The sequence below is a fragment of the Tenrec ecaudatus genome, chromosome 6 (assembly GCF_050624435.1).
Source record: "Tenrec ecaudatus isolate mTenEca1 chromosome 6, mTenEca1.hap1, whole genome shotgun sequence".
Lineage (NCBI taxonomy): Eukaryota > Metazoa > Chordata > Mammalia > Afrosoricida > Tenrecidae > Tenrec > Tenrec ecaudatus.
This window is the reverse complement of record NC_134535.1, coordinates 80,464,152-80,478,208: the sequence shown is the minus strand read 5'-3', so window position 1 is coordinate 80,478,208 and position 14,057 is coordinate 80,464,152. Positions and strand designations below refer to the sequence as shown.

Sequence of the window (14,057 nt, the reverse complement as noted above, 5' to 3'; positions counted from 1 at the left end):
AGGGGCTAGTGCTTCATGGATTCTCTCCCTGCCAACGTGCTGAAGGGCAGTAAGCTCAGCCTGTTTGGGGGCTGTTCGGCTGCTCCTGATGACTGATCTGGCTCCCTCTGAGTCACTTTTTATGGTCCCATCCTGCTTCCCCATAGTCACCCTCACTCAGGCTCTGAAACAAGCTAGCCAATTCCCTTGTTGACCTGTTTGTCATTCTTTTGTCTCCACTCTGCCTCTTCCGGAAACTCTGTCCACCAACAAGGCCAGTGCCAGATGCATTGAAAGAAAAATACCTCCCAGCCCTCAAGTCGATTCTAACTGAGAGCGACCCTACAGGACAGAGTAAAACTGCCCCTGTGGGTTTCCCAGATGGTCACCCGTTAAAGGAGTTGAAAGCCTAGTCTTTCTCCCACAGAGCAGCTGGTGGTTTCCAATGACCAGCCTCGACATTGGTGGCCCAACATGTAACCCACGCCGCCTGGGCTCCTTAGATGCATATTATTATTAAAATTATCTCTCTCTCTCTCTCTCTGTGTGTGTGTGTGTGTGTGTGTGTGTTTGAGTCAATTCTGACTCACAGTGACCCTATAGAACAGGGTAGAACTGCCCCCTGTGGGTTTCCTACACTGCAATTCTCTACGGTCCGAGAAAGCCTCATGCTTCTTCCTTGGACCAGGTGGTGGTTTCGAACTGCTGGTCTTGTGGTTAGCAGTCCCAGGAATCACTTCTGCACTCTCAGGGCATAATAAATCCTCAAATAATCACTGCCCAGGCTGACCATCTCTTGGAATCGCCAGGCCCTCCCAACCCTACTTGGAAATTCCCAGGATCTAGGCATCCCACCTCCCCTTGTCAACTCCCAGCCAGCTGTATCACCCATATTAGCCTTCCAGGGGCCTGCTGCTGAGCTGTTTCTTCCCCAGGTCCCAGCCCTGGGCTGATGGGGCCTGCAGCAGCAGTTCTAGCCATCAGGGTCAGAGTGATGGGGAGGGAGCCTCACCTCTTCAGCAGGGGGCAGGTGCTTGGGGCTCAGGAGATACTTTTTGATTGAATGAAGGCAAAGGCTTCCCAGGAGCAGGGCCTTGTCAGGTGGGGAAGAGAAACTGGGCACTAACCACAGAAGGATCCGACGGAACAGAGGGCCAAAGGGCGGAAGGCATGACAGTGCACGTCATATTTGAAGCACATGTTCTGGTCTGATGCCCTTAGAGTAAGGCGGGGGTTTGGCGGGTAGCAGAGGCTGGGGGTGGGGGTGGGGGCGGGGGCAGGCAAACACTGCCAGGCAGGTCTGGAAGGGGAGGGCTGAGCTCCCCAAAGGATCAGCTAGGCTCAGCGTGTCTTAGGTTTAATCCTGCTCCCCCCCACCACCCCCCACAGTCTGTCTCTCTGGCTCTCCTCCTCCCCCAGACTCCAGCCCTGCCACTCCTGCAGCTGCATGGACTTCTCCCTGGGGCTCCATGTGGGGCCTCGGAACAAGAAGGTGGCCCGCCACCAGCCTCCGATGCCCTCTGGGCATGGCCCACCTGCCGCCTCTCCTGGCCTGCCCTGCCCCTCTTCAGTCTGTGCCTGCCCCTGCCCTGCCTGCCCCCCTCCCAGCTGCTCCTGCCCTGCCGGCCCTTATTCTGTGGCTCCCTGCCCCTCCTGTCCCAGCTTGCCTGGCCCACCCTGTGTCTGTTTTTACCCTCCCTGTCCTGCCTGTCCACCCTTGGTTGGCCCCCATACCTCCTGCAGCCCCTGTGCTGGTCCGCCAGTGACCTGCTGCCACCTCCCACCTCACCCCATTTACCCTCACTCCAAAGGCCAAGCTGCCTACCCCATCTCCTGCTGGGGCCGCCAGGACGGCTGCAGTTGTGGCCCAGGGGCTACTTGGGGGCCTCCAGGTGCCACTGAAGGACACAGCAGCTACTGCTGCTGCCGCAGGGGACAACGCATCTCTCCAGGGCGCTGCCAGATAGTATAGGTGGGCTGCTGTCTCCCCTAAAAAATGACCAGCCTCCAAGAGTCTTCTTGCAGCTGCTCCTGCAGGCTCAAGAGCCCTTGTCCCTGCCCTTCGCCCCAGATGGGGGAGGGCACGGCATAGGGGAGGCAGGCGAGATGGGTCTTTGGCCAGCAGCGAAGCAGGTAGAGGCAGCTGACAGTGAACAGCCCCTCTGGCCTTCCCCTCTGCTCTTGGTGGGTGAGGTTTCTGGGGGAGCTCCCCCGGGGACTCCGGAACTTTCTCCTCTGCAGCTCCTGGACTAGAAACGGTTCTTCTCAGAAGCTTCCTCTCTGCCCCAGAAGGTGAGCAAGGCTCTCATTTGTTCCCCTCTGGTCAGCCTCTGTGGGAGACTGCTTAGCAGTTCACATGGGTAAGCTGGTCTCCTCCTCTAGGGGCAACAGGGGGTCCTCTGAGCAGGGGTCACTTCTTGTCCTTGGAAGTACCTGTCCACCTAATTAAACCCCAAGTCTCTGGACTCCGGCCTTAGCTTCCCTGAACCTGGCACTCTGCTTAGACATCTTTCAAATCCGGGAGCTGGCCCAGCGTCCATGACCTCCATCTGGCAGCAATAATCCCGTCCGTCTGTGGCATCCGTGCTTATCCAGTTTGGGAGGTGAGCGGAGCAGGAAATCCTTGGACTCAAGTTCCCGATGGATAAGATTTCACCCCACTCACCCAGACAGAAACCCTGACCCTGGGGCTGGGAGAGGTAGTTGGAAGTAAGCACCCCAGATACCTTCCCAGGACCAGGTTTTAGGTCGAGAGCCCTCCCGCGTGTCTCAAGTTCTCTGGCTCCTGTGCTAGTCCGTTCCTCTCTTCTCTTTCTCACCTTCTTTCTCCAGAACTGTCTGTTCTTCCTTGCCCATCTCTAGTCCTTTTCTATGTCATTCTCTCCATTACTCTTTCTTCCGGACATTCTGCCCTCACCTAGCTTGCAAACCAAACCAAACTAAACCCACTCTGAGTCGAAATCCAATTCACGGAGACCCTGAAGGACAGAGTAGAGCATGGCGACTCTAAATCTTTACAATGGTAGAGCTGGAAGACTCACAGTCTGTATCACAGCAGACAGCCTCATCTTTTCCCTTGAGGCAGTTGGTGGGTTTGAACCACTAACATCGTGGTTAGCTGCCCAACACTGAACCTACTTTGCCACTCAGGCTCATTTCCCCCTAGCTGTGTCACTATGCTTGTTCTCCCCATGCTCTAGCCCTCTGCTTCTCCTTCTATCTTTCCCTCTAATTTAAAGTCATTGTAATATAGCATGCCTGTCACTCCTCTCTCCCTTGTCTCAATCCCTGTCTTCCTGTCAGTTTTCTTCAACGGCCTTTCCGCCCACCCTGTATGCCTGTGCTCTTCTGTCCTTGTTTGTTTGGGGGTGCATTTTGTTCACTGTTCTATTTCCTCTTCCTTGTCTTGCTTATCTCTCATGTCTAGTGTTTTGTTTTGCTACTTCCTATCTTTCTGCCTCTCCATATCTGGTTTTAAATTTCTTATCTATCTTTCCATCTCCCCCTCCTTGAATCCTACAGCTAGCTGTCTGCATAGCAGACCTGTCATGTCCATCTCACAACCCCTGTCCAAGTGCCACGACATTGAGAGGTCCAGTGTCTCTGTCTCATGTACACCTCAGCCACTGAAGGGACAAGGCTGGACATGGCTAGCAGAATATAGTGCCTCCTTCCCCACCCACTCCCTAAGTCAGCGGTTCTCAACCTGTGGGTTGAGACGCCTTTGGGGGTCGCCCAACACTTTCACAGGGGTCACTTGGTTCATAACAGTAGCAAAATGACAGTTAAGAAGTGCAACAAAAATAGTTTTATGGTTGGGGGGTCACCACCACATGAGGAGCTGTATGAAAGGGGCGTGGCATTAGGAAGGTTGAGAACCACGGCCCTAGTGATCCATCCCTGCTCAGCTCTTCTAAGTCTTCTTAAAAAAGAACAAACTCCTAAACTACATTTCAAACATGATGCTTCTCCCAACTTTCAATTCTGAAAATTGGTAAAGAAAAACAAAAAAGACTCAGAATGAAGCATTTATGCTGCCTGTCCTGTCTGCATAAACTGAATTTTAGGGTAACAAAATCTCTCTAATCGATCGAGAAGACTTGTTTACTAAATAATTCTAGCTAATGAATGGAACGTAGCATCAGAAAGAGCCCCGTTTTGCAAATCCTAAGGAAATAATGGATTGAAGTGAGAATTATCACTAGGTAAAGCCAAGGATGATGGCTGGGGTCTTTCCAGGGGTGGAATCGAGCTGTCACCACCTGACCCCATTGGCAAACTTTGGCACCACTGACCGGGCACACCTCGGCTGCCTGATGGTGTGCGATATGGAGCACTCTACCGAGGAAGGATTCTTGACAAACAAAAAACGGAAATGAACCGAATCAAGTCTTTAGAGCTAAGTTCCACGAGACAGGAAATACAGAGAATGGAGGAACAGACTAAATGACACAGCAGGGAAGCCAGCGGGCACATTCATCCTCAAGGGAAACCCACCCAGTTTCTTCAGCCGGGCAGTAGTTGAGGGAAAAGTTGCAAGAGCGAGAGCGCAACACTAACTGGGCCAAGCAGCTCTTGTTTGATTCCTGATATAGAAACCCAACTGGAAAAAGGCATTCTGAGACGGTGAGGGGCATTTTGTTATGTATGGACTGAGTATCTACGCTGTCAAGGAAGAAGGTGGATTTTGTTGGATATTCAAAAAATGCCTTTAGGGAAATGTAAAACTAGGGCCTTATTGCCTAGAGATGCATATGACATTTCTTTTTAATCATTTCAGGCAAGGAAAAAAAAGGGGGGGGGGACAGAAAGAAAGTAGTAGTAGGAGCAAAAGTACCAAAATCGTAATAATGGTTGAATCTGTGTGAAGAGTATGAGATTCCTGAAACCATGCTGTCTGCCGTAGGGTATGCTTGAACGTCAAAGTTGTGATCATGCTCCTCTGACACGCATGCTTCCCAGGCCCCGGAGCATCCTTCCCACCTGCCCGGTAAGCTAGCACTTCAGTGCGGCTCCCTCCAACCCTCCCTGCCCTTCCCTAGATACATGTTCCAGGGACAGATCCTCTGAAGTCCTCCAGTGGCAACTTTCCCACAGCTAGGACCTTTCCTGTGTTGCACAGCTCAAAGGGCCAGAGGAAACCTAAGGAGCACGCATATCTCGAATAAGTCCTCCAATCAACCCAACAATCCAAAATAATATCATTTTGATTTTGGTCTATTCTTAGCAAAATGCAATTCATCGTGGGGAAAGAACCACCCTGCTCTCCTTCCTGGGAAACAGGAGGCCAGGAATGCAAGGTCATCTCATCCCATCTCCTGCCTCCATGTCGAATGACATCCACCCTCCCACACACACACAAAGACCAAGAGCTGAGAGCGTTGGTGTCATCAGCTCAAGTGGCTGAAGCCCAGGCCTGGGAGGGAGGGCATTTGGGTCCCAAAGGGTTTTACTTACTGAGTGACCTTGGGAAAGTCATTATTTTTCAGTCTTAACATTTCTAGACAAAAGCATGGGAATGACTACTTCCTCCCCAGCCTCCAGAAGTCTGTCAGCTGGGGCTGAAGGCACTTTGAAACGTGCAGGCTATAAATCTCAGCTGTTTACTTTATCACTAAAAAGCATTTATCAAGATGTTCAACCCAGGCATGCCCACCGTCGTCCCCCCAGACCTAGGACTCTTGTTGTTTTAAGTCAACTCCAAATCAGGGTGACCCCAAGTGCCACAGAATGTAATTTTCCCGTGGACATCTCTTGGCTGTAATCTTAGTGGAAGCAGACAGATGGCCAGGGCTTTCCCTCCTCAGTCCTGTTGGGGGAGTTCAACCCAAACTCACTGCCATCCAGTCAGTGCTGACTCATGGCCACCCCTTGAGGCTTTCTGTAACTGTTTACGGAAGTAGAAAGACCAGACTTGCTTCCGAGGGAGCTGCTGGTAGTTGAACTGTGGGCCATGCAGATCATAGCCCAATCTGTAACCACTGCACCACCAAGACTCCTCTAGTATAAATTGTTTTGGGCTTTTTTTATGTCCCAGGGAGGGGTCTTAATAGTTATAGAAGGCCAAAGCCTTAATATATAGAAAACTGGCAGTTACCTGCATAGGTAGGTAAACTCATTTAATATTTTCAGAAACCATCTGAACCCAGAATCTGAAGATCTGGATTCCAATTCTGACTCTCCTTGGCATAAGGCTCTGGATAGCTTACTTAACCTTTCCAACCCTGGATGATAGTAATAGCATCTTATTTACCTTACTAGTTGTTCAGACAGTTAAATGAGGTAATTTATCTATAGCAGTTGGCCTAGGACTTCTTAACACAGAATTTACGTACATTAACTCTTCGATAAGTGTTAACCGTGAACCAGACAGTTTAAAAAGTAATGCATATGGATTAATTGATTCACTAAGTTTCCCATCAAGTGTTAACTTAAAGTTGATTACGTATCAAACTGACCACTGTTTTTAAGTGCTGGGGAAAGGTACTACAAATGAACAAAACAGCTAGCAGTCTAGAGAGGGGAGGGGGTTCTACCAATAAACAAACATGTAAGCTATAGAGTGTGCCAGACAGTGTTAAGTCCTATGCAGAAAAACAACATGAAAGGAAAACAGCATTGTGAAGAAAGAGGGTGGGTTACTTGGCTGGAGGTGGTGGGCGTTATTTCAAACAGGATGGTCAAGGAGGGCCTCACTGATAAGGTGACATTTGAGCGGAGACCTGGAGGAGGTGAGGGAAGGAACCATGTAGCTAAACTGCAGAAGGAGAAGAACCTTCCAGGGAAAAAGGAGTGGACAACGGCCCTGGTGGCGGCCAGCAGAAATTGAGGGGGAATGGAATGGGGTGATGTTCTAGCACCCGCACAGCATCGACCAGAGGAAGCAGGCTGTACCTGTTACCCGCCTAGGCCTGTTGCCTCTGAACTTTATGGCCTTTATTGGGGCAGGGCAGTCCTACGACTTCAGACGGAGAAACTGGGGCGCTGAGAAGTTACTTGGCCTGCCCAAGGCCACACAGCTGGTAAGCCGCAGGGTAGGGGTTGACTCGGTCTGCGGCGAGAGTCCACGTTCCTAACACCACACTGCCTCCCTCAGGTGCCTCGGCCGCACTGACTTGTCGCCTGGAGGGCACTGCAGGAGGAGAACGGCGAGGTGCCCGCGTGTCCCGTGGCACGCTCCGACCCCAGGCTCGGCGGGAGCGCGGGCATCTTCCCTGCACACGGCTGCGGAAGCCACGGCGCCGGGAGGCAAGACAACGGGTCCTTACTTCAAGGTGGTCCGCAGGGGTCCCTGGGGCTGGAGCGGGCGTCGCCGAAAGCCAGCGGGCAGTGGGCGAGGTGCCACCAGGCGGGCGGCGTACGCCCCCGGCGAGCCTGCGCCCGGGCTCGGGCAGGAAGGCGGGGCCGGGCGGACCGGAGGGCGGGGCCAGGCAGACCGGGGGGCGGGGCCGGAGGGGGCGCGAGGCCACGCCCCCGTCACGTGACGGGCCATCATGGCGGCGTCCAGAGGCCTGCCTGGCTCCCGGAAGCAGGCTTGGAGGGGCGGGCGCGCCGCTGGAACCCGAGCCGGAGCCGGAACCGGAGCCGGAGCCGGCGCGAGAGCTAGAGGGCGGCCGGGCGGCCTGGAGCCGGACGCGTCCGGAGCGTCCCCGCAGACCGGGACAGCAGGTGCGGCGGGGTCTGGGCGACGCGTGAGTGGGTGTGGCGGCGCTGGGTGCGGGCGACGGGCGCAGGGGACGTCCTTGATCGGGAGGCGATGGAGGCCGAGATGCTCGCGCGGGAGAAGCAACTCTGGGGCCCCGCGCGCGCGGGAGGGATGCCCCAGACGGACGCTGAGACCCCGAGGGCCAGAGCAGGCCCCGCGGCGAGGGTGGGAGGCGGTGGAAGGAAAGGTACAGAAGCTGTTGTGGACCGAGGCAGCAGCCCCATTGGAACCTGCGGGACGGGAATTACGGAAGGGACTCCCTCCTGGCTGTGCCAGGCAAGGGTGGGGCGAATGCTCAGTCTTCTCCCTTCTCTTCTTACCCCTCCCTCCCTTCCCCACGGGATCCTAGTGGAACCTTCTGGCGGGCCACTCCTCCCACCCACCCAACTGGTCCCTCCGGTCTGGGTCTGAGCTCCCCGGGAGGGGAGTGGAGTTGAGGGGTGGGGAAGTGAAATTGGCAGGGGGTGGGAGAGGGCGGGTGGAGCTGCCTCTCTTTACACACCCAGCCCCTTGACAGTGCTATGACTGTGACTCTGGCCCCCTCCCCCTGCCCTTGCTCCCCAGGTCGTCCGGGGGGCCCACCATGCTGGTGACTGCCTACCTCGCCCTCGTCCTACTCCTGGCCTCCTGCCTGGGGCTGGAGCTGTCAAGATGCCGCGCCAAGCCCCCTGGGAGAGTCTGCAGCAATCCATCCTTTCTGCGGTTTCAACTCGACTTCTACCAAGTCTATTTCCTGGCCCTGGCCGCCGACTGGCTCCAGGCTCCCTACCTCTATAAACTCTATCAGCATTACCACTTCTTGGAGGGTCAGATCGCCATCTTCTACGTCTGTGGCCTTGCCTCCACCGTCCTCTTTGGGCTAGTAGCCTCCTCTCTCGTGGATTGGCTGGGCCGCAAGAAGTCTTGTGTCCTCTTCTCTCTCACGTACTCGCTGTGCTGCCTCACCAAACTTTCTCAGGACTACTTTGTGCTGCTGGTGGGCCGAGCGCTTGGTGGCCTGTCCACGGCCCTACTCTTCACGGCCTTCGAGGCCTGGTACGTGCATGAACACGTGGAGCGGCACGACTTTCCAAGCGAGTGGATCCCCGCCACCTTTGCCCGAGTGGCCTTCTGGAACCACGTGCTGGCTATTGTGGCAGGTGTGGCAGCCGAAGCTGTGGCCAGCTGGATGGGGTTGGGGCCTGTGGCACCCTTTGTGGCTGCCATCCCCCTCCTGGCTCTGGCGGGGAGCTTGGCCCTCCGGAACTGGGGCGAGAACTATGACCGGCAGCGCGCCTTGTCCAGGACCTGTGCGGGGGGCCTGCGTTGCCTCCTGTCGGACCGCCGCGTGCTGTTACTGGGCACCATCCAGGCCCTGTTTGAGAGTGTCATCTTCATTTTTATCTTCCTCTGGACACCCGTGCTGTTCCCACACGGGGCCCCTCTGGGCATCGTCTTCTCCAGCTTCATGGCAGCGAGCCTGCTCGGCTCGTCCCTCTACCGCATTGCCACCTCCAAGAGGTACCACCTTCAGCCCATGCACCTCCTCTCCCTGGCTGTCCTCATCGTGGTCTTCTCGCTCTTCATGTTGACTTTCTCCACCAGCCCAGGCCAGGAGAGCCCTGTGGAGTCCTTCATCGCCTTCCTGCTGATCGAGTTGGCTTGTGGGCTGTACTTCCCCAGCATGAGCTTTCTGCGGAGGAAGGTGATCCCCGAGACAGAGCAGGCCGGAGTTCTCAACTGGTTCCGGGTGCCCCTGCACCTTCTGGCCTGCCTGGGCCTCCTGGTCCTTCATGACAGTGACCGCAAAACGGGGACGCGGAACATGTTCGGCATCTGCTCGGCTGTCATGGTGACAGCACTGCTGGCGGTGGTGGGACTCTTCACAGTGGTGCGGCATGATGCCGAACTGCGGGTGCCCTCACCCACGGGGGAGCCCCATGCCCCTGAGCTCTAACCCTGGCTGGTCCAGCCCTGGCGCTCGGAATAGACCCTTGGATCCTGTCTCGCCAGGAGGGTTGTGCAGATCTCTCCATGACTTGACTTTGTGATTCTTGGCCCCCAGTCTGTCCTGGGGTCTCTCCTGCCAGTACTTTGAGGTAGAAAGGACATCGGGTGATGGACTACAAAGAAGGTGCCAACAGCTGCCTCTGTGTTGCCCCCTTCCCCCTGACCACTTTACAATAAACTGAACTGCCCCGTGATTTGAGTTACTTGTCTTCACCTGGACCCCCACCCCAGTAGCTGCTGGCGAGTAGTCAGCTGGAGGTTTTGAGACTAGAGATGGCATCGATAGAGTTAGTGCTAACTTCCCGGGGATCTTCTCCAGATGACACTGAGATCTGAGGAATAGCCTCCAAGCACAGCGGCGGGGTGGGAAGGACCTCAGGCAGTTAGGTCCTCCGTATTCCCTTACTGCTCGATGGGTACCCTCCTGCAGAAGCCCTGCTCCTCAGCCAGGGTGAGAGGACCTCTGGACCACTTGGGGTACATGCCCAGGATGCCTACAGACCCCTGGGCAAAGGTACCAGGGCCCTCGGCTGCTGCTCTGTCCGATCCAGGGGCAAACCTGGGGCCCTTCCTGTAGGAACCAGCTCAGAGCCCAGCACAGGCACTCGGCCTGTCTTCTGCCTCTGGCAACGCCTGCACCATCTGTCCAGCATCTGGGTCCACCAGGGCCCATGTCCCTGCATGAAGCCTGAGTGAAGAGCTGCCAAGAGAAGAGAGCAGTGAATGGCTGAGGGGCTGAGACATCCTGTCTGTACCTGACTCTTCCCCACCCACTCTGAATGAGCTCGCTACTCAGGCAGGAAGCAGTACCAGTGGGAACACTAGCTGTGTGGGCCCCTCCCTGCCTCGCCTCTGATTATATCTGCTTTTCCTCCTCCCACCAAAACTTGGGCTTTTTCAGGGGAAGCCAAGCCAGCCCTAAAAAGGGTGTGGAGGGAGGTGGGGGCTCAAGGGTGTGTCCTGGAATGTATTTGAGATGGGCATGGGGGCCCACTGTTCTGGAAAAGGGATTAAGGCCTTTCCTTGGGTCCCAGACTACTTCTCAGAAGAGGCAAGAAGTTCCAAGATCTGCAAGTCTCAACCTGTGGAAGGAGATAGCACCAGCTGAAGGAATGTATGGTGGATGAACTCCTGCAGGGTGAGCCACCTAGGGGGAGGAGTGGGCGGGGGTCTCAGGTTCCGACTTGGACCAGGTTCCTACCAGGCTGCAGGGAACTGAGCTAGAGGTGAAGTGAAAAACCAGATATCTTTACCTCCCTGGCCCTGCCCCGCCCCATCACAGTGAGTCTAAGACAATCTGTTGCCAGAAGCCTACTGCATCCCCGCCTGCCCTGTTGAGCTGGGATAAGAGAGATTTCATGGTTATGTGTGTGTAAACGATCCATCCCTTCTGCTACTTGGACTTCCTTGAGGGCGAGAATAAGCTGCCTCATTCGTCTTTGTCTCAGTCGTACATGCTCACAAGCAGGTGCTTGGCCTGTAGTTGTGCCCATTACATTTCCGGAAAGGAGACGGGCTAGCTTATACCTGGCTTTTCAAGAGCCACCCACTTGGGCATTCTGCTAGGCTAGAGTCTACAGCCTAGTTAATGATTTGTGTTGTAGGTGACAGTAACTATTGCTGGGTGATTGAGGACTCCCTCACATCCCTAAGTGAGAGTGGCTTTAAAAGCACCCGAGGCCTGGCGACAACAGTTAACAGTGGGGCAGATTCTTCCCTGTCAGACTCACGGGTGCTGAAGGGCCAGAAGGCACCTTAGAGATTGTCCATGTCACCTCAAATATATGTTGAACACCCACTGTAGGTTAACCATGGTATTACTAGGTCCAAAAAACCTCACTGCCATCAAGTCAGTGCTGACTCATAGCGACCCTTTAAGGCAGAGTAGAACTGCCCCTGTGGGTTTCCGGGACTAACGCTTTACATGGGTAGAAAGCCTGTCTTTCTCATGGTATTTCTAGGTACTAGGGGAAAATGTGTGTGTGTGTAACATTTTTTATGTGTAACATTTTAAAAGAAAAAAATTGTTGCGCATGTGTGTGTGCAATCTTTTACCCAAGAGGAAAACCCATTTGAAGAAAGGAAGTCACTCGCCTGAGGTGATGCTGTTGGTGGGTGGGAAAGCTGAGGCCAAACCTCGTCTCTTGCTGGCAGCCCAGTGCCCATGGGTGTCCACCTACCTGCCTTAGCTACCTCCTCTAGCTCTGTGTCCCTGTCCCAAGCCCTCTGTTCGTGGAAGTGTCCATAGCCTTGGTCATCCGGGCCCGCTTGGGGGCATCTGTCGATAGCGTCTAGTGAGTGAGAGGTTCACCTGGGGCACAGGGTCTGCAACATGCAGAGAGATGGCTCAGAGGAAGAATCCAGAGCACAAGCGCTGGGACATCTCAGTGCCTCAGTTTCCTCATCTCCACAGTGGGGGTGGTAAGAGTATCTCTCCCCTATGGGGCCTCTGTGAGGATTAAGTACACTGTTATCGTTAAGTGCTTGGAGTAGTGGTTGGCTCACGCCGGTGTTGGCTTTTAGTTTGTTAAGTTTTCAGTCCAGCTGACCCTGTCTTGATGGGGTGCCAGATGAGCTGTGACGGCAGTAACTCTCCCCCACTTCCCAGTGGCGAGGGGAGTCCCCTGTAATGTTTATCCTCCGTGTTGGCCCAGGTGGGAGCTCAAGCTATCGGAGAAGGAGCGGCTTTGACTTGAGGCATATGAGTGGCTGAGTTGGGTGTCAGTGGGCTCCACTTGAACTCACTTCCTCTTCCTCAAGTGGGAAGGTCAGCTTGGGGGCAGCTGGATACACACCATCATCATTCTCTAAGAGGCTGCTGATGATCTGCATTTCCATCCAGCTGGACACATCCAGGGTTATATGTGGTGCTTTTAGCAATATCCAGGAGAGCAGAGAAGCATCTCACGGAACCAGGCACCAGTGAACAAGGGCACAGGAAGACTGGGTGAAAGGCAAGGCTGGGTTCTAAGGCTTCTTCTTAAAAGGTCCAACCCCTGCCCAGACACAAGAGGGGCCTTTTTGCTGGAGGTCAGTCCAATTGTTATCCTAATCTCAACTGTGGCAGTTACATAATCTCCTATCAATTTGAGCGAAGGGGTGGAGTGTAGCCTGTCAATCAGGTCATAGCCAATAATGCCTCTGTGGGCATGGCCTTCTCCTGAGGATTCTGGAAACTCTTGTCTTCCTCCCTGGAGGCGGGGCACACACTCTCCCTGGTTGACATTCCTATTGACAAGCCACATGGAGTTACACTGATAGAGCCAGAGGAAGCCTGGAGCTGGAGGAACCACATGGAGACCCCACACCAGCACTGAGATGGTTCCACTGCCACTGGATCCACAAGACTTTTCCACCCACTGGCCTGTGTTCTGCCTGCACTCGGTGTGATTGCGGGTGTTGCATGAGTCTGAAGAGGAATTTATAGACTGGTATTAGGCATATGGACTAATATTGGCCTTATGGACTTGATCAGGATTGGGCTGGGATGTTTTCTTAATATACAATTACTCTTTGATATAAAACTCTCTCTTACACACATGAGTATCTCTGGATTTGTTTCTCTAGTCACCCCAGACTAACATACTGACCTTGGGGTCTTCCCTGCCACTTTTATTATTGTCTGGCACCCCTCCCCACCAATAACCTAACCTAACTCACTTCCATGGAGTCGACTCTGACTCACAGTGAGTCTGTAGGGCAGGGCAGGGCAGGACTCCTGCTGTGAGTTCCTGAGACCATAATTCATGGGAGTAGAAAGCCCTGGGAGCTGTCTGGTGGCTTCTAATAGAAGTTAGAAAACTAAGGAGAATTGGTCATGCTTGAACTCAGATCTAACTTTATAAAAATATTTCACCTTTGCTCTAAGGCACTTTTTATTTTTTAAACAGTAAAGCTCCAAATTCTCATTGTAAAATACGTTTGGCCATCCGGTCAGTTCTGACTCAGAGTGGGCCCCGTACACAGAGTAGAATGGCCCACATGCCTCTAATCTTTCAGACAGCAGACCACTATATCTTTCTCCTGGGAGCGACTGATGGCTGACCTGTCAGATAGCGGCTGAGTGCTTAACCACAGAGCCACCAGGTGCTTCCACTGTCAAATAGTCAAGTACAGACACACATACGTGTTTGCTACCAATGCGTAAATATAATGTTGAAGATTACATTGGTATATAGATGTACAAAAGAGCTTCAAAGAGTTCGTGGAAAAGTTCTATGATCTTTTATATCCATGTTCCCAAGGACTTTGTGAAACTTTCTCATATATTGTAAAGAGAGATAACATGTATACATGTGCACACATGGTAATAAAATTTTATTATACTATTCATGGCTGTACTGAAAAATTTTAAAAACATAATCATGTATGTTTTTTCCTTTTT

At 53.6% G+C, this 14,057-nt stretch overlaps 3 protein-coding genes across 9 annotated transcripts in view; 2 read left to right on the top strand and 1 right to left on the bottom strand.

Moving 5' to 3' along the window:
- The window catches only part of RARG (retinoic acid receptor gamma), a 36,581-nt gene extending 29,187 nt beyond the window's left edge, over positions 1–7,394 (bottom strand). For all 6 annotated transcript variants that reach the window (XM_075551619.1, XM_075551620.1, XM_075551621.1 and 3 more), the window contains exon 1: positions 7,248–7,394. The gene's annotated coding sequence lies outside the window, so the exon portion shown is untranslated. The remainder of the gene's footprint in view (positions 1–7,247) is intronic.
- Positions 1,427–1,951, top strand: LOC142451492 (uncharacterized). The gene has a single exon (XM_075553283.1). The coding sequence runs from the start codon at positions 1,427–1,429 to the stop codon at positions 1,949–1,951; it is 525 nt and encodes a 174-aa protein (XP_075409398.1).
- Positions 7,395–7,448: 54 nt separating the features above from the next.
- SLC61A1 (solute carrier family 61 member 1) lies at positions 7,449–9,867 on the top strand. 2 transcript variants are annotated; one of them, XM_075551625.1, is made up of 2 exons: positions 7,449–7,647; positions 8,249–9,867. In XM_075551625.1, exon 2 carries the CDS (start codon positions 8,268–8,270, stop codon positions 9,618–9,620), a length of 1,353 nt encoding a protein of 450 aa, XP_075407740.1. In that variant the 5' UTR covers positions 7,449–7,647; positions 8,249–8,267; the 3' UTR covers positions 9,621–9,867. The 2 variants fall into 2 exon arrangements, with proteins under 2 accessions (XP_075407740.1, XP_075407741.1); XM_075551626.1 differs by lacking the exon at positions 7,449–7,647 and adding an exon at positions 7,710–7,871.
- The last annotated feature ends 4,190 nt before the right edge of the window (positions 9,868–14,057 follow it).

Bases quoted from the DNA above. Each gene is read 5' to 3' on its own strand.
- LOC142451492 (XM_075553283.1), top strand. From the start codon at position 1,427: ATGGACTTCTCCCTGGGGCTCCATGTGGGGCCTCGGAACAAGAAGGTG.
- SLC61A1 (XM_075551625.1), top strand. From the start codon at position 8,268: ATGCTGGTGACTGCCTACCTCGCCCTCGTCCTACTCCTGGCCTCCTGC.